This window comes from Acipenser ruthenus, chromosome 9 (assembly GCF_902713425.1).
Source record: "Acipenser ruthenus chromosome 9, fAciRut3.2 maternal haplotype, whole genome shotgun sequence".
In the NCBI taxonomy this organism is placed as follows: domain Eukaryota; kingdom Metazoa; phylum Chordata; class Actinopteri; order Acipenseriformes; family Acipenseridae; genus Acipenser; species Acipenser ruthenus.
In genome coordinates, this window is record NC_081197.1 from 12137439 (window position 1) to 12155882 (window position 18444).

At 36.6% G+C, this 18444-nt stretch overlaps 1 protein-coding gene across 7 annotated transcripts in view; it reads left to right on the top strand.

Moving 5' to 3' along the window:
• The first annotated feature begins 648 nt into the window (after positions 1-648).
• Positions 649-18444, top strand: part of LOC117407459 (glutamate receptor 4) — an 88586-nt gene continuing 70790 nt past the window's right edge. For 2 of the 7 annotated variants that reach the window (XM_059031145.1, XM_059031148.1), the window contains exons 1-2: positions 651-935; positions 1941-2099. In XM_059031145.1, coding sequence (XP_058887128.1) covers positions 848-935; positions 1941-2099 — 247 coding nt within the window. In that variant the 5' untranslated portion in view covers positions 651-847. Of the gene's footprint in view, positions 936-1940; positions 2100-18444 lie in introns of all 7 variants that reach the window. The other 5 variants (XR_009329596.1, XM_059031144.1, XM_059031151.1 and 2 more) reach the window with 4 other exon arrangements.

Here is an 18444-nt window from a genome sequence, read left to right on the forward strand (position 1 = left end):
ATCCTAGTTGGAGGGTTGCAGATAAAAAATGATTTAAATTCTTTACATCAAAGAATGGTCCAGTGTGTGGTCCAGTGGTTAAAGAAAACGGCTTGTAGCCAGGAGGTCCCCGGTTCAAATCCCACCTCAGCCACTGACTCATTGTGTGACCCTGAGCAAGTCACTTAACCTCCTTGTGCTCCGTCTTTCGGGTGAGACGTAGTTGTAAGTGACTCTGCAGCTGATGCATAGTTCACACACCCTAGTCTCTGTAAGTCGCCTTGGATAAAGGCGTCTGCTAAATAAACAAATAATAATAATAATAATTATGAAAAAAAGAAAGGACACATGCTTGCCTACAGACTGCTACAGCCTGAGACTATGTTTATGATTTAGGTATTTACCTGTTATGTGAGCAAAGGTCTGTCATGTACATAGCTGTATTGATGAAAGGAAGTGGTGCCACAGGATTTAGAATCCAATCAGTGAGTGCTATTACACTAGTGGAGAGAAACTAGTACACTAGTGGAGAGAAAATGACCCTGCTTGGTTAATAAGGTACATCACTGCTTTATAGGACTGAGAGAGAGAGAGAGAGAGAGAGAGAGAGAGAGAGAGAGAGAGAGAGAGAGAGAGAGAGAGAGAGATCGCGCATGTCTCAACTCTCCATGCAGCCACTAGACGCTCCCACCACTACCAGCGAGTCTCCCCCATCTTGCATGTGCAACATTTATGCCGGACGGAGCCTCTTCTAAGGCAGTGGACACTGCGGGAAAACCACTAAGGATGGATTGCTAAAACTCGACTTCTTTTTTTCCCTCGTGTGCCATCATCCTCAATGTCTCTCAACAGTTTTTAACAAAACAAGATGAGGATTATTTGCAAGCAGATTGTCTTGCTAATTTCTAGCTTTTGGGGACTGGCAATGGGAGCGTTCCCTAGCAGTGTGCAAATTGGTGAGTAAAAAACATAGTAAATTAGTCGGTGTGTCTAAGACTAGACTGTAGAGTGCAGGTTGGGGTACATGGTACAAATGGTCTTTTGTTACTGTACGTGGTACATGTTTAAAAATATTTTAAAGTCATTGTGGCTGGTAGAAGTACAAAAAAATAAAAAAATAAAGCCACTTATCTAACTGGAAGATCTTGATGTAAGATACTAATTATGTAGCCTTGTGTTTAGCCCCATATGCAATATAATATCATCTTTGTTTGTGTTGTCATAGATGTTATCCTACATTCATTTGTGTTTCAGTGTGCTTTGTTCATTTATGTTGTTAAAAAGCACTGCAGTGTCCACACAATCTGTCACACTGATGGGATGCTTTTCATTTGTACTGTACCGTATATTAATTAACCTGTGCCTTTTAAAAGTTACACAGCATCCACATGCACTCTTATTAGTGGTTTTCTTTTCCATACATGTTGTGTCTTCTTTTTCCCCCCTTTTTCACGAGAGGTAGTTTTAATTTATTCCAGCACTGCATCATAATTTATCGTGGAGTACCAAAGACGTTTGCTAATGAGATTCTTCTAGGACTAGCTGATTCTGCATTTCATGAGAGGCTGTTGATAAAGTTGATTCTTCTTTGTGTGTGTGTGTGTGTGTGTGTTGTGCATTTCAAAAAGGATATAATTTCGATTACTTAGTTATATAGGCGCAATGCTACATTTTTCACATGTTAGAAGAAGAAAAAAAACCGCTTACCATGTATTTAATGGAGATAAAACCAAAGTGCAGTAAAACTACTGGTAATCTAATAATCGCAGTAAGATTGTTTTATACATAAAAAGGAATATTCGAAACGGGAGGTCATGTGGCTGATCCCCCCCACCGCGTAATAATTACAATAATTGCTCGGAAAGTGATTCGAATAATAATAATAATAATAATAATAATAATAATAATAATAATAATAATAATAATAATAAACCTAATTTGTTGTTTATGTTTTTTCTCAGGAGGTCTTTTCATCAGAAACACAGATCAGGAATACACTGCTTTTCGCTTAGCAATTTTTCTACACAACACCAGCCCCAACGCGACTGAAGCGCCTTTTAATTTGGTTCCTCATGTGGACAACATTGAAACAGCTAACAGCTTTGCTGTAACGAATGCCTGTAAGTAAATCTGGTGACCGATTTCAATAATTTAATTAGGGATACACATTTCAAAGAGGGGGTACTACTGCTGCTGCTTCTGCTCTGAAGAGCCTGTGCTGTATTAGCTGACTGCAGTGTTGTGATCGAGTGTAGCTGCATGTCACTCAAATTGTGTGACCTAGCAGTTTGTCCATTGCAGCAGAAGGTCTATTTTAGAGTCACACTGGCCTGATGTGTGTTTCCTGTTTGGTAAAATTGCACTGCCTAATCACCAAGGCACTTGTAATATGACTTGTATTGCTGTGTGTTTTTTTAACTGATTATCGTTTTAGCTACAAACGATTTAAGTTCTATATTAATGCAGGTTAAAGTATTTCAGTGTTGTTTAAAAGTAACTGGATTTTTAAATGGGGGGTGGGGGTGATGTAAAAATAGCTGATTGACTAGAAGAATTAAATGTGATGTATCTCAGGGCAGTCTAGGTGTGGCTCCTGTTTGGTTAAATGATCTCACATTGGTGGCCCTTCTCTTACATTCAGGGTTTTCGTCAGTCCCCATCACTTTGTTCACATTTTCCTAAGGTCAGCAGTACTCTATTGCTTTTTGTTTTGATACTGCCAGTATGGCTCATACCCTGCAAAGCTATTTCATTATTGTGTGGAATCTTCAAAGCAGCAATGATGTGTGACAAAGAAAACACATTTTAGTGGGTCTTGTTGTGTCTTCATTTTTTGTGCTGTGTTCTTTTAATGTTTAATTATTTTATGATTCATTTATTAAAGATGTTTCATTCCTCATTAGGAAAAAAAAATACTGCTTATGCACAGATCTGTTAATTTGTTCTAATGGTTCATGTCTAAGAGGCACTAAATCTGAAGCAAAGCAATTGTTTAGTTTTGTTTTGTAGTAAAATCAATAGAGAATTAAGTGAGGAAAGGATTTTGGGGGGAGTTTTTTTTATTATCTTTAAAAAAAAAGTGATACTCTGACCTTCAAGAGGATTTCCCTGCATAGTATTCATCGACGGTACATCAGATGATTTTGGCCATAGGTGGCAGTTTCCAATTTCATCAATTCAGATATATGATTCCTGCCAACTCTGTTCTTGTACAGTACGAAACGTTGACTGTATAAAGCATAGGGAAATGGTTCTAGCCTTGTCTGTTTCTGCAGAAGTTAATAGGTTTGGTGACATTGATGTTTATGCGGAATACATTTTTATGTGAATTTATAGACATGAACCAAACAATATACAATGTACAGCAAGTGATTAAACCAGTTTTGTTAATGAATAAATGTCAAGGTAAAATAAAGGGCTAGTTTATTTAACATCTATGTGTTTCCAATGCTTATGTGGAAAGATTTCTTTAAAAAAACATAAACAATGTATTGGTTATTGCGTTTTGAAACGTTTCTGTGGTAATGATCTAATTCTCGGTAGCTTGATACAGCACACTTCTTAGATTATAAATGTAAACCTCTTTATATAGAGGCATAAATCTTCAGTTAAATAAAAGATGGAGAGATGGCACAGTGCTTTAGGTGGTGCACTTTACAGTTTCATATCCATGCAGAGCAGACTATCTAGAAAACCATAAACACTAGTAGCATCGGTCCTACACATTTGTGATCAGAAGAAAATTGCAGACATTCTTCACATATGTAGTGGAATTCATTAATGATTATGAACCACATTTAGTCCCTTGTGATAAACAAATGGGTGCTTGTCTGATTTATGAGAGTGTTTTAGTATTCTGATGTAGAAGTGTTGCAGGGGAAAAAAAAATGTTATCATCCCTAATGAAGCACAAGCAAACTAAGTGACAAATGAATGAACATATTGCATGTCCCTTAAGCTAAACCAGAGCGGAATCAATTGCCTGATGGCTGGAGGACACGAGCATCCAATGCTGACAGAGGCTTCCAAAACACAGATGTGTGCAAATGTTCAACCTAATTAAAGGATGCAGAAGAAAAAAAAGAAATAGGAAAAGAAAGCATTTGCAGTATCGCATCAACCTGAAGAGTAATGTACTGTGTGCTGTGTAGTATAGACTGAGCTACACGGCGGATATTTGAGATCCCTTTGCCTATTGCATTTACATATAGTGCACAGGCCACTGCATGATATATAGCTGCTAGAGCTGTTGGACCGAAATCATTATTCATGACAGGTCAACCTTAAACACGACGTGACCAGTGAGCCTCATTGCCAGATTCCTTCTGCTGCAGAGGTTACGTTTAGAGCTATGGCTTATTGCAGGATACCAAAGTGCTGGTTTTCATTCTATCATAGATCATTATAGACACATAGCTCTTAGACCTCTGATACATTTTGATTCTGATATATTGTTTTCAAATTGTGACTCATAAGTCGCATGCCAATTTCACATTACTGAAAAGCACACCAACAATCAGATCAGGTCATTCTGTTCTGTAAATCATGCTGTGAGAATATCATTTCAAAAAAGATTAGCTTGAGTGATAACAGCATTGTTATCCATTTGCACATTAGATTTTTTTTTTTTATGTGCAGACCAAAGTTGAATGTTTTAATGCTTTGATTTTTTTTAGCTACCACACCTCACTGTATTCATGAGATAAACTCTTACGACCGCTTAAGCATCAGCACATAAACGTATGACGCTGAACTCTCTCATCAGCCTTTAAATATGTGTTTACTAAAAGCAATGTACTGTAATGTACATCAGTGCTCGTAGTATGTACACTAGAATTCCAGCTAAGCGTACTCTTACACCAACACTGTATTAGAAGATATTATTATTATTATTATTATTATTAGTTTATTTAGCAGACACCTTCATCCAAGGCAAATTACAGAGACTAGGGTGTGTGAACTATGCATCAGCTGCAGAGTCACTTACAATTACGTCTCACCCGAAAGACGGAGCACAAGGAGGTTAAGTGACTTGCTCATGGTCACACAATGAGTCAGTGGCTGAGGTGGGATTTGAACCGGGGACCTCCTGGCTACAAGCCCTTTTCTTTAACCACTGGACCACACAGCCGCCAAGATAGTATACTAATTATAAGATGAATGCTAATTGCATGTATATCATGATCTTACACAATAAAGTTTTAAAACTTGATTTTAAAACAAATTGTTACAAACTAGCTATCTTGTGTAATTGTACCACAAGAAGGTGTATCTCAGGTGTTTATTTTGGGATGTATGGACTTGTGTCTACTTCTGCACTCAAGTGAAAAAATATATATATTTTGAAGCATCGAATATTATAAGACAGCACTTGGTCTTTGTACATGTCTTTGTGCGTGTTCTACTACATGGGAAGGCATTTAATAACATTAATACAACCTTACAAAACTATATATATTTATTTAAACTATTTTTAATTAATGGGTTACCAATATTAAAATCACAGCCTTGTTTAACACAGAGCTTTTGTCATCCAGTTGGTTGGAATACAGCCCTTTGACATTTTACTAAATTGGCCCTTTCTGTTCATGATAGGAAGGCACAATAAATAGTTTCAGATAACTGTTTCAGACACAAAGCCCATCCTTTTAGAAAAAATGTAGGCTCTCGTTCCATTAAATATCATTGTCCCTTTAGAATACTTGCACAGTGCTAGAGAAAACAAGCTGGCATGGAGCTAACTTGTCAGAAGCCAGCACTTTATTGAAATCTTGCCTGGTGATGCTGCTGCTACCGGGGATGTCTGGCCACTTTCCTGCCAAGGCTCCAATTTGAAAAGACTGTTCTCATTTCTTTAAAGGCGTCCAACTCCTGGAACAGTTTGAAGCATCTTTTATTTCCTTACATTTAACTAAATGGCTTTGGAAATCAAGTATTTGTCAAAACTTAGAATCATGAGCCAACTTTTTCCCCTCATCACCTGGTATGAACATAGATAGGCTTTTATTTCTGTGTTTGCACATCGTCCAATGTAATCTACATGCACTGTCAATGTAGATTGCAACTGCCAATGCTTTTGAGAAAAAAGCACAATGCTCTTAAGTGAAACCAGTTGTAAACTGTGTCACTTTAAATGGCAAGGGATACAGTTCCTTTAAGCTGGTGTATTTTGTTAAAATGATTCTGAAATACAGACACAGAAAAAGACAATTTAGTGTGAATCTGTGAGAGATGCCAAGTGAATTTGCTTTTATTTTCAAAATATGAAGAAAAAAATGCATTGTGTCAATTTTAGCTCTGCATTGCTTTACCCATTGAAGTGAAACCGAATGTTATTTTTCATTTTGACTCAAGCACAAAAAAATGAAATCTCAAAAGTGTGGTTGAATGACATTCAGTACACATCTGAGATCAGTGGGAAAGAGCAATTTTGATGCATGGTTCTGGTTAACTTTTTGTCAATTTCACTTGCTATCAAATACTAGACATTCAAGAGCACTACATCATGCTGCAGAGGTTAATGGAACACATAGCTCATTGCTGCAGTATGTCATTTACACCTAATTAGGGATTAGGGTAGTACAACCCAGTCGAGAAAAATGAAAGTCATGATGTAGGTTTTTGTACCGGAGTCCCACGAATAAATCAGATACATAACATATCTGGAAGAAAATTTAAAAGGGTAAACCTAGCTTCTGTTTGTCTCAAAAACACAGTAACACAGCGTTGAATTCTGCGTTTAAAATCCTTTTGTGAACACTACAGTTTTATTAAAAAAGGGATATTGATGAAATGAAAGCTGACTTTTAAGTTTCTGTCCAAAGCAATGAGTTGTTTTTTTAAAGGCTTTGTTCCATTGACTGTACAGTATATTGAATGTCCTTTCTCTAGGTGTGTGTCATGGACATGTCTTTGTTTAGCAATTCGTTTTGCGTTTGCTTGTTTTTTTTAAGAAGGTTTGACTAATTTGCTAATTATATCTTAACAAAAAAATGTAGCATTCTCTCAGAAAGAAGAAAGCATATTTTTAAATAGTACAAACTAGAACAGCAAATTAGAACAGTTTGCATAGAGGAAAACTAAAATAAATAACATATTCCCCAAAATCTAATCCATATCAGAAACCAGCTTTTAGAGTAAAATGAAGAACAAATGTCTTGCCTGGTCATCTTGAATTGTTCGATATACTTTTAATTGTTGTATTACTGGGACAGTTTTGTTACTGGGCCGATTCTTACATTAAATGCTTATGCTATAAAATGTACAATGCTACTGACAAATCCCACAATTATCTAACAAGGGCAGCAAGGGAAATAACTCATGTAGAGGGTGATGTTTGTCATCCATTTACCAAATTCTAACCACGTCATGTAAATGAATTCATTTACACTGCAGGTGGTGTAACAACAGCATTGCCTGTTTATGTAAGGACACCCAGATAACCTTAGCTTCAGGCGCATAGCAGTCAATAAAATAAGTAGGAGAATGCTTATGTATAAAAGAAAGAGTTCTGAATGACAGCTTTGGGCTCACCTTATATTTCACTTAAGTCAGGGTGATAAAATGAGAAATGACTTGGTGCACAAGTGTGACTTAGTATAATGAAAGAAGTCTTTTTTTCTCAGGAATAAAATCCTGTTTCAGTAATGTACTGTTGGAAGTAATAATCTATAATTATAACTCTCACATTCTTTTTATAGAACATCTGCTTTGGATGTTACCCCCTCATTTCAGTTTAATACTACAGTATTTGTGCAATAAATAAGTATTTATAACTTTTAGGAGCCTGTCAAAGTCATGTTTCAATGGGAAATAAGGTTGAGTGAAGTGGAGTACATTCTACAGCTGCCCTGTCCATGGTGCTGAAAGAATGGTCACAGTTGGATTGTGTTACAACAACATGAGATGTGTTGCAGCTATTGGGAAATACAGTTGCTGGAATAGGCCGTGCTGTACAAAGGTCTGTACCATGTGACATGCTATATGCTTGGATGTGCAGCATATAAGGGCTGTAGCAGTCAGCTGTTTGCTAGCTTGTTGATCAGTAGATGCATTTAGAAGTTCATGAGAGTTTGAATGGGGACTGATAGTGGGTGCAGCTGCATCAGACATCTTTAAGAAATAGAAAGGTCCCAGAACCAATAGAAAGGTTCTGTCTACTAGCAATCAGAAGAGACTGATGAGGGACTATAGATAACACTACCTTTCTAATAAAGTGGCAGGACACACTGTCAGAAACACAGAATGCTGAAACTAGAACCATGGTGCTGAAACTATTGCCACAATTGAATGACATTTTACAGGGATTACCAAGCCCATTTCAGAACAACAACATGGTGTTAAGGTCTCTTATATGCATGTTTCATTTGTTTTTTGTCAGGTCAAGTATGACCTTTGTGCTAAGCACGAGTACATTTAGATTAGTAATTTACTCTTCTCTTACGACAGGATCAAAATATTCTCTGTAACTATTGGTGTGTTCTGTAAATAGCAAAAGTGCTTTGTGCTGCCGAATATTTATATTTAAGATCACATGTAATTGTTTTATGCTTACCTAAGTAATTTTTAATCATTTAAATGCGTTTCATACATATCGTTATATTACTATACAATTTACACTACTTTTATTGAAAGGAAAATTAAACTATTATTTTATTGGGGAAAGTGGAGTTACCCGGGTAAAGGAAAAGTGCCGGTTATCAAGGTAATAATAATAATAATAATAATAATAATAATAATAATCTTAAAAAGCGCTGTAGATAATAACACAAATAAAAATAGACAATAAGAAAACTATCAAACTTTAAATAAAAAGCCAGTTTAAACAAATAAGTTTTAAGGCGAGATTTAAAAACACCCAAGGATTCAGTGTCCCGAATTTCTTTTGGGAAGGGCATTCTGCTACCTAGGGACATGGCAACAGAAGGCCCTATCACCCACAGTTCGTAGTCTGGTCATAGGGACACATCAGTGGACCGCAGATTGCGTCTAAGGGTCAGTTATGTAAGGGGGAGACACACCTTTTAAGGCCGTAAAAGTCAATATCAAGATTTTAAAATCAATGCGAAACTTAAGAGGAAGTCAATGTAAGGATTCCAGGGCAGGGGTAATATGATCACCAGATCAGGACCGAGTCAAAACCCTGGCTGCTGAGTTTCGAACATACTGCAATTTGTTTAGGGTGTTGTTGGAAACCCCAGCAAGCAGGGCATTACAGTAGTCAAGTTTGGATGAGACAAAGGCATCGACCAGTTTCTCCGCAGCAGGCATAGAGAGAACAGGGCATAGACGGCTGATATTCCTAAAATGGAAAAAGGACATCTTGTCATGAGGCTCACAAGTAAAGCTAGGAGCAAAAATGACCCCCAGATTTTTCATTTTAGAGCAAAACTTAACTGTTAGATTTACGTAGTTGGTGTGGAGAACTTGGTACCATGACCTCAGTCTTATCACAGTTCAATTGCAAAACATTGTGTTGCATCCAAAGTTTAATATCAGTTATACAATTAGTAAGCATGGAAACAGCCACTTCAATGTCCGGTTTAGTTTGCAAGTAAATCTGAGTGTCATCAGTGTAGAGATGGAAGTTTACGCCATGATGTCTAAGAATTTGACCGTAGGAACATATATATATATATATATATATATATATATATATATATATATATATATATATACTAAATAAAAGAGGCCCCAATATGGAGCCCTGTCCCAGTAACGAACCTAAACCCCCCCGAGAGACCAAATGCTTTTTCTCACAGAAATAAGAGCTAAACCAACTAAGCACAGTGCCAGAAATGTCAAATAGACTCTCTAACCAAGCAAGTAGAATGTTATAATTTACTGTATCAAAAACAGCACTAAGGTCCAGTAAAGCCAATATAGAAAGAGCACCTGAGTCAGAAGCCATTAAAAGATCATTTACAACCTTGACAAGGGCTGTTTCAGTTCTATGTAGCTGTCTAAAGTGCCACAACACATTTCAAAATTTTAGACAAAAAAGGCACATTTGATACAGGCCTATAATTACCCAAGTTATCAGTGACTTGGTTTGTTTTTTTGGCACTGGTATGACTGCAGCAATTTTAAATGCTGAAGGCACAACTCTAGAGCTCAAGGACTCGTTGATGATATTAGTCACCAACGGGCAGAGAGCCGAAAAGCAGGAACGAACTAGAAAAGTAGGAATGGGGTCTAACAAGCACGTAGTGGGTTTAATTTTTGGAACCAATTCAGTCAGGCTTAGGGAGGTAACCTGGACAATATGAATAAAGGGAATACCAATAAACTCAATCACAGGGTAAAACTAAGTAATTGGTGTGTCAAAAACTGGAAGTTGACGTGTAATGTTTTCAATCTTGGTGACGAAAATTTCTAAAAAATGATTACATAGAAGCTGATAATGTAGACGAGCGGTTTGGCTCTAACAATGTATTTCTGGGATTGGGAAAAGGTACTCTTGGATTCATCACATTTTGATTGCTTCCTAAGCAAACAATTTAGGATCTGAGAAAAAAAAATATTGTTTCTTGCTACTTTATAACATTAAAATGTTGTATTCCTTTCAGATAAAAGGGCAATCTTCACACTTTCTTTAAAATAGAATGGCAAAAAAATAAATAAAGCTAAATGAACCATAGCAGTGAGTCCAGGTGTAAACACATTCAAGAAAGAAGAAGTTAAGGGTGTAAACCGAACTGTATGGGAAGTAGTAAGGTGGATTTAGGATCATTGGGGAAAAGAGGGAAGAGAGCTTCTAGAAAGTATCATTTGTGTTTTAATGCTGTTTTATTACATATGGCATGCTCTGCTATTTTTATTATAATGCTGTAATCATATATTGGGGGTCTGGATGGGAAGCATAAGTGACATAATATTCACAGTTGTTTTTTTTTGGTTAAGTCTTTAAAGGAATAGCTTTTTATAAAGTGTCTACTTGCATTTTTAGAATATGCAAGGAATAATAATAAACAAGTAAATAAGTAAATAAATAAAATAATCCAGCGAAACAATTCAGAGGATCTAGCGTGAGATGATTTCATATCCTTCCGGGCTCCACTGCGAGCAGGTCTGGCAGCGCTTGTGACGTTCCTTTTGTGCCCTTCTGATATTCCTCAGAGTAAAAGAGGACGAGAGAGAGTTTGCCCTGTTAGTGATTTTCAGCTAGAAGGCAGCAAGAAGTGACAGCATCAGCTGAATAAAAACATCTCTTGAAATATAGAAAAGCGTAATGTTGGAAGCACAGAGTGAAAATACAAACATGTGTCTCTGTGTCATGCACAATTCTGTCTGCGTGTATGACTTTAATGGATTGGGTTTGGTACTTCACTGTCAGTCAGTAAATATGTGACTTGGAGATATTTCTTAGAATCTTTTCAGGGCTGGAAAAACAAACATGTATATCAAACAAGTAACTGGTGTAAATTGTGTTGTGAGTATTGAAGAGTAGCTTATGTTTACATTTGACTTTTTTCTAGCCTTTGCAATCATTAGTTCTGAGTCCTTTGAGTTGATATTATTTTCTCTAAGTCTGTGTTTACCTGGCTTTGTCAGGCAGGCTGAGAGAGTTTAAAGGTTACATGGTCACATGATTTTAATAATGAGGAAGGCTGTTAGTCTCAGAGCTTAGGATTCTCGAGATTCAAAAGCCAGGTAAAAGCAATAGAAAAATGAAGGACAAACAGTAACATTGTTGTATTTTTCTACTATACAGTGCAATTAGCAAGCATTTCAGTTAGCAATTATATGTACATTGTAAAATAAGGTAATCAGTGGAGGTACAGTAATAGAAACCTCCTCCCCTTTTAATACTACAATCACTCTGAAAACGGTCTAAAAATGACTTGGCAGGTCTTCAGAGAAGCCTATAGAGGCCAATTGCTGTAGAAGTCATTTTTAATGTGGCGCCCCTTCTAGTTGCAGTCATTTTCAAATTACCAAAGCATCAGATGTGTGCTACTGGAGGGTCAAAGGGCAGCAGGACAAAACCGATAAATTGATAACTTATCCTGCATAAGCTTCTATTGCTGGAATACAAAAAAAGTTTCCAGCAGCAAATGTTTACAGACAGCAAAGGAATATAACAGTTCTCTCCCTGACATGAACTCATATCACCAAATTATTATTTATTTCTTAGCAGACGCCCTTATCCAGGGCGACTTACAATTGTTACAAGATTGTCACATTTTTACATACAATTACATTATTTTTTTACATACAATTACCCATTTATACAGTTGGTTTTTTTTTACTAGAGCAATCTAGGTAAAGTACCTTGCTCAAGGGTACAGCAGCAGTGTCCCCCCACCAGGGACTGAACCCACGACCCTCAGTCCAGAGCCCTAACCACTATATCACAGAAGTTGCTAAGTCAAGCAAAGATATAATAATATGTAGTTCTTTTTAGGTTCAAAATAAAGGCACTCACCCCTGAGAACCAACTGGGTTTGGTTCACCTAACTGTGCCACAGTGACCCCTGCTGGTAAACTCCAGATAAGACCAGATGTCAGTTGTCTCTAGGGTTCAGTACTGAAGCTTGGTAACATGTGCTGCTTAAGTTCCCCGAGTCACAAGAGGTGTTTGGTTTGGCAGAGTTCTTGATCTCCTGTCCCCCTGAAATTGCTTTGCGGTCGATGGAAATAAACAGGACAGTTTTTAAATCGCTTTCAACTCAAACAAGGCTTTAGTCATGCAATACAACATAATCATAGTGTATAAGTTGATGACATGATATTGGGTAGGTTTTAAGGTTACTTGGATAGGACTTTCCTTGTATTCTATAAGATAATATCTTTCGGCAGTAAAATTAATTTTAGACAGCGTGGGCACCATTATAGAATGGCATAAAAAATGTAGGTCATTGTAGACGTTGGTCAGTACTGCTGGAGGGCTGAATGGAAGACTTGATAGATGCACAAAGTGTTCTAAAGACGTTCAACATCCATTTTGTTTAGCAACTGCAGTACTGTCAGTTTAACAAAAAGCAGATTGCTGGCCGCTGTCTTTTTTGACAGTTTTATGAGTTTGCAAATAATGCAACTGCTGAAATCTTATAAACTCTTCCAGCTAGCAACTTAAAGTTGGCTGCTATGGGGCTATGTGACTTTTACCTGGGTGATAACAAGGTAATACCTTTAGGTATTGGCTTCATACTCAGTGCACAGCTGTTTTCTGATTCTCTGTCAAGTTCAACGATAGAAAAAATTGCCAGTTCTTTTAAAAAGCCGCTGTTTTACCCCATGTTTACAATCCATTCAGTCTGATATGACATTCCCCATTTGATTATGCCCTTGAGTATGCCTTGTTTTTGTTTAAAAAAAAACCTGCAGTTTCGAGTTTATTTATTCATAGGTGAGCAACAAAAATGACAGCATGCAAAATAAAAATGCTAAGTAGCATTAACCTCCTTTATTTCCCTGACATTTGTCAGTATGGCCTGAAGATCTTCTGTATTGTCTCATCGGGGATGACTGCTGGTTGGGTAATGAACTGTACAGACCAGCTGATGGTTCCTCGCTAAGTGTTTTCAACTCCAGTGGTTATCCTGATAACTGCCAGGCTGTGTTTTGTATCTGATTCCAAAAGGAACATATATCAAGGATTTCTGCAAATAACATGAGGATTATCTATGACACTGTGTAGCACCCTGTTTGGCTTCATGAATTCCGTTCATCAATACTGTGCCTTTAAATAATAGCTGCATGCCCATTTTAACATTAGCACAAGCGCTTCTACTGTGGTTTGACCTTCATTCATTCTTGTATTGAAAAGGCATTACTTATTGTTAGCTCGATTTTGTTTCACACTGTAGTTAGTTTAGATTTTAATTGAAATGTTTAAATAACTTTAGGCTATTTCTTAATGGATGATACAAATTTCAAAAAAGGAAAAAAAAATAAAAAAGGCAATATTAGCACAATGGCAGTAAAAGGACAAACATGGATTTATCACGTTTAAATATTCTTGAACATTTTTGATGAATATACAGATATTGTTTCATTTATAATTAGATTATTACACATTTAAAAATGGTATTTTTTGCTTCTGATTACATTTAATACAAGGTGTGTTTGAGTATTTCAGTATTTGTCCCAGTACTATCATTTTGTTGTAAGCTGTGCCAAATCAAGTGAGTTTGTACTTTATTAAGTCCATGATTTAGAACGTAACACATGAAAATGTATGGCTGTGGTTTTCTGGGATTACCTTTGCAAATTAGAGAATTTCAAAATAAAACAAAACAGATTACAAATTAAAATAATACTAACATAACTTGACCTGATAATCTTTGCTTTAGGCTGACAATATTCTAAACCATAGCAGTATGGTACTTATTTAATCAGCAGTTACCATGGTCACTATGATGATGTACTGTATGTAAGTTTCCAAGGTCTATTAGCGAACACATTTAGTTATGCATGTTAATGCGTATTGATAACAGTGACAGCTGGATGTTTTTATGTTTGTGATCTAAACAGCCTGCCTGACAAAATATGTAGTATGCATGTCTTATCAGTGTTTTACCACTGGTAAATCTCATGCTTACTAAATGCCATAGTATCTCTGAACAGATAATAATCTTATAATGTGTAAACACTGCCTCTCAAGTACACTGGTACCTACAAGTCTTATCCATTTCTATCAATGCAGAATGACTGGGGATGGAGAATGCATTGCCCATTTTATTAAATATCAGTAAATACCAACAATCCAAGTGCAGTGGTATCGCAGATATGCAAAACTGGATGGGACATTTGTTCTGCATTTGACCTCCAGAGCTACTTACTGTGAAGGACACTGCCGAGGCTGGTACAACAGCCATTGACATTCATGAAATGATTATTTATTCAGGGACACCAAGAAGATTAGTGTGAAAGGGGTCTAACTCCTGAGTGAATGTACAATATTGTAACTGCCTGGAATTGATCCTTGAAAATAATTTAAAGTGTAAAAAATAGCATTTTGTTTTCTATCATGTGAGAGCAAATGCCCATGAGAACTTGTGATTTAATTCATGAAATTACTAATTATCAATGTGATTCAAACCCCACATCTCCCAGAGTACAAAGGGCTTTACAGACAATTAAAAAATGAAGATGCAACAAAAAGTGCCCAAAGCAATTATTCCACTGTGGGGTTTCTGGTAATAATTCAGCTCTGTTAAAAATGTAGTATATTTTGTTTTATACACACTATTTGTGACCACACCTGACTCTCTTGGCATCCACTTACTCTTCTTTTTGCCATTGCTGCAGCTTCCCAACATGCCAGGCTTTGATACTGTGGCACCTGCTCAGTGTGCATTAACTATAACGCCTCTCTCAAATACTGTTTTTTGTCCTATCAAACCATTTTAATTTTAGAGCAGTTTTATTTTTACGCTCCTAAACTTGTATTTCTTCTCCTGCTCTATATGACTGAAGCAATTCAACATTTAGGCTACTTTGTAGTGTTAGAACATATACTCCAGGATATCTCCAGGAGTATTAACTGAAAATGACTGAGGAAGCCAGTGGGAGGTGCCAAGCACAGCTCTAAGTGAATACTCTCCTTTAGAAGGGCAGTAGCATAGCCTCTTGGAGGTATGTTAATGAAATAGTATAGTCTTGAAGATAGCCCTCCAGATGGCTTCTCACAGTGTAACTAATGTTGATCAGATTAAGCAGAGAGAACACATTGTTCTCAAAAGACCTAGGAGTGGAAGATCCTCACAACTTCCCTTTAAAACTCCCTGACTAAATGCCTTCAATTTGCCATTCAATGCGATCAGATAAGGAGGTTTACAGTACGTTGCCTGCAAGATTATTTCTAATTTCAAGTATGGAGAGAATGTAGTTATTTATATGGTGCAAATAATGTCATACATTTTAGCTATATTGTAGTTCGTTAATAGCTTTTCACACACATACCATGGAAATTGTGAATTGTGATATTTGTGGGGCTGTAGCAAACTATTGCGTTTAAAAGGAAGACAATAGTGCAGTTCACATTCATTCCTTTTTAATTTCTAAATCATTCTGAATACAACACTTTGTTGCTTAGTCTTTAGCCCACTCTGATTAGCTCTTTGAAGTTAAGACGTAATGAGTAATCAGCATTCAGACAACCAGAGACGACGGAGGTGGAAGTGAAGGGAATAAAGAAAACTGGACTGAATAAGGTGACTGCTTGGATTGATGGATGGAAGGTAGGATTGATTTTTCCTTCCGAGAAAAGAGCCCCCTCATAGTTGCACTGAAAACTGATCACATTAGCAGATGACAAGACTTCTTTGCCTTTATATGTGTGTTTCCGTTTGATAAATATAACCTATATAAGTCAAGCTGGAAAAGGGAGGGGGTGTTTTGACCTCCGGCACTTCATGTCTGCTAATGCTTGCTGTCGTGTAGCAACCCTTGAATGGATAGTCAGTCGTGCCTAACATTGCACTGTAAATGTCTTTATCATATCTGGGGCTATTAATAATAGAAAGGGAGGCCAGGACATTACTGGACAGCCTGGCTTGTATTGGTGCAAATTAAAAACCTTGATGTTGTTTGTCCAAGATACCCCATTTAGGTTAACTAAAGGGATAATCATTTATGGAACAGAGACAACACAGAAAACACATGTATGTTTTCCATGTTTATTTAATTATTATTTATTAAAACTAAAAATATATAATGTAGGTACAACCATTGACTATTCTATCTTTGTTTTCATTCTCAAACCACTGTAGATGGGAGGGGCACTCCATTCAGTTGTTCCTTGGCCAAGTTGGTTTTAGGCTGGCATTCTACAATGTAGGTTTAAGCATTCTAATAAAATTTCAAGAAAACTGTGTAGTGAATGGATCCCTGGTTGTCACCCCCAACCCTTTATCCTGTATGTGCCAATATGAGCAGTGTTGATATAGGTCAGGTTAGATACCTATTTGTCAGTACTACCATTTACAAGGTTTAAAATGGAAAGGCCTGAACAATAACTAACTACAACACTCACTATGCTCTGCACAGTTGTGTGCATTCTGCACTAAAATTATAAAGTGATCGTTCTTTGTACTGAAATTAGTCTAAAAGCAGACGCTCCTGCAGGTTTTCTGTTGTTCTTAAGCTATGGCTGCACTGATTCCATCATTTAAATTAACCATATGTATATTTACCATATGTTTGCTGCCACATCTGCAGAAATTGAAACTGAGCTGGAAAATACATTCATGGAGAAACAAACATTTCTGTACATGAAATGTAGTGTTTTTTTTGTGCTCAGTAAAATACATGTTGTACATTCTAGCATACTCCCGTGGGCATTTCCCATATATGATGTATTGATTTTGTTTTTTGGGGTAACCATTCATGAATATAATAATAAGACCTGATCTTATGTCCTATTTGTAAATAGTGCCCATTCATAATGTATAATTAAAATAGGACCCCATCCACTTAGTACCGCGATGTATATTCCCAGTAGACATGTTATTGTTAATAACAGAGGTTCTCAGTTTTTGTTAAAAGTCAAATAAAAGTTTGCATTTTGGTGTAAATCCTGTGATAAATGTTATTTAATGGCATCAGCACATTATGGTGGTACAGTTGTAACAGTTTCAAATTTTGAACCGATACACACTGACAAATCAATACTGCAAGGGACGGATGGCAATGCAGTGGTCTGCTAATGATTTAGCTAGGTTTTATTGACATGGTGACTGTCAGATATTATTTTATAATATTGGAACTTTTTTTAATGGAAGCCAGTTTAACACAAATTAAGTCTCAAGTCACCCTTCATGTTTAAATAAGCACTTTTTACACTTTGATTACGGGGGAAGTGATCTAATGTTGCTTAGGGACTGAGAGTGCACCTCTAGAATTACAGTGCTGGGTTGAAGAAGACATCTGGTCTCATGGTTATTAAATTGATTTCCCAGTGTAGTAGTTGAAAAATAAAATGTGAACAAATGTGAAATTTGTGCTGACAGAAGATAGAGAAGTCAAGGGAGTTATCTTTCACAGCTGTCTGTGTTCGAAAATAATATAGAATATATCAATTATATTATGTAAAACCAAGTTCTCCAAATACTGAAGGCCTTTGGTTGACATACACATCTTATAACTGTCTCTGCAGGAACAACCAATACAAGCACAGGACTCGGCTCCTTGCCCTTAAACTGCAAATAAAGATGGGAAACAATAAGAATCAACAAAAACCTATTTGTACAGCACAGGCAATTTAATAATTTTTGTAACTTTATTATTTTGGAAAAAAAAATACTAAATAGATTATCCCACAGTTTCTGGTGATAGGGTACACTAAACTAGCAAAGTCTAAATGTATTTGTGAACCTCTGAGTCATTCTTTCATAGTCTATATTGAAGACATCATGTCAGAGTGAGGTTTACATTCAATAAAATCTGATGTAATGGTTAAGTATCCCCAGAGTCAAGTATTGTAGTATATCTGCAAGGTTATATAAACTGTCAAATGTG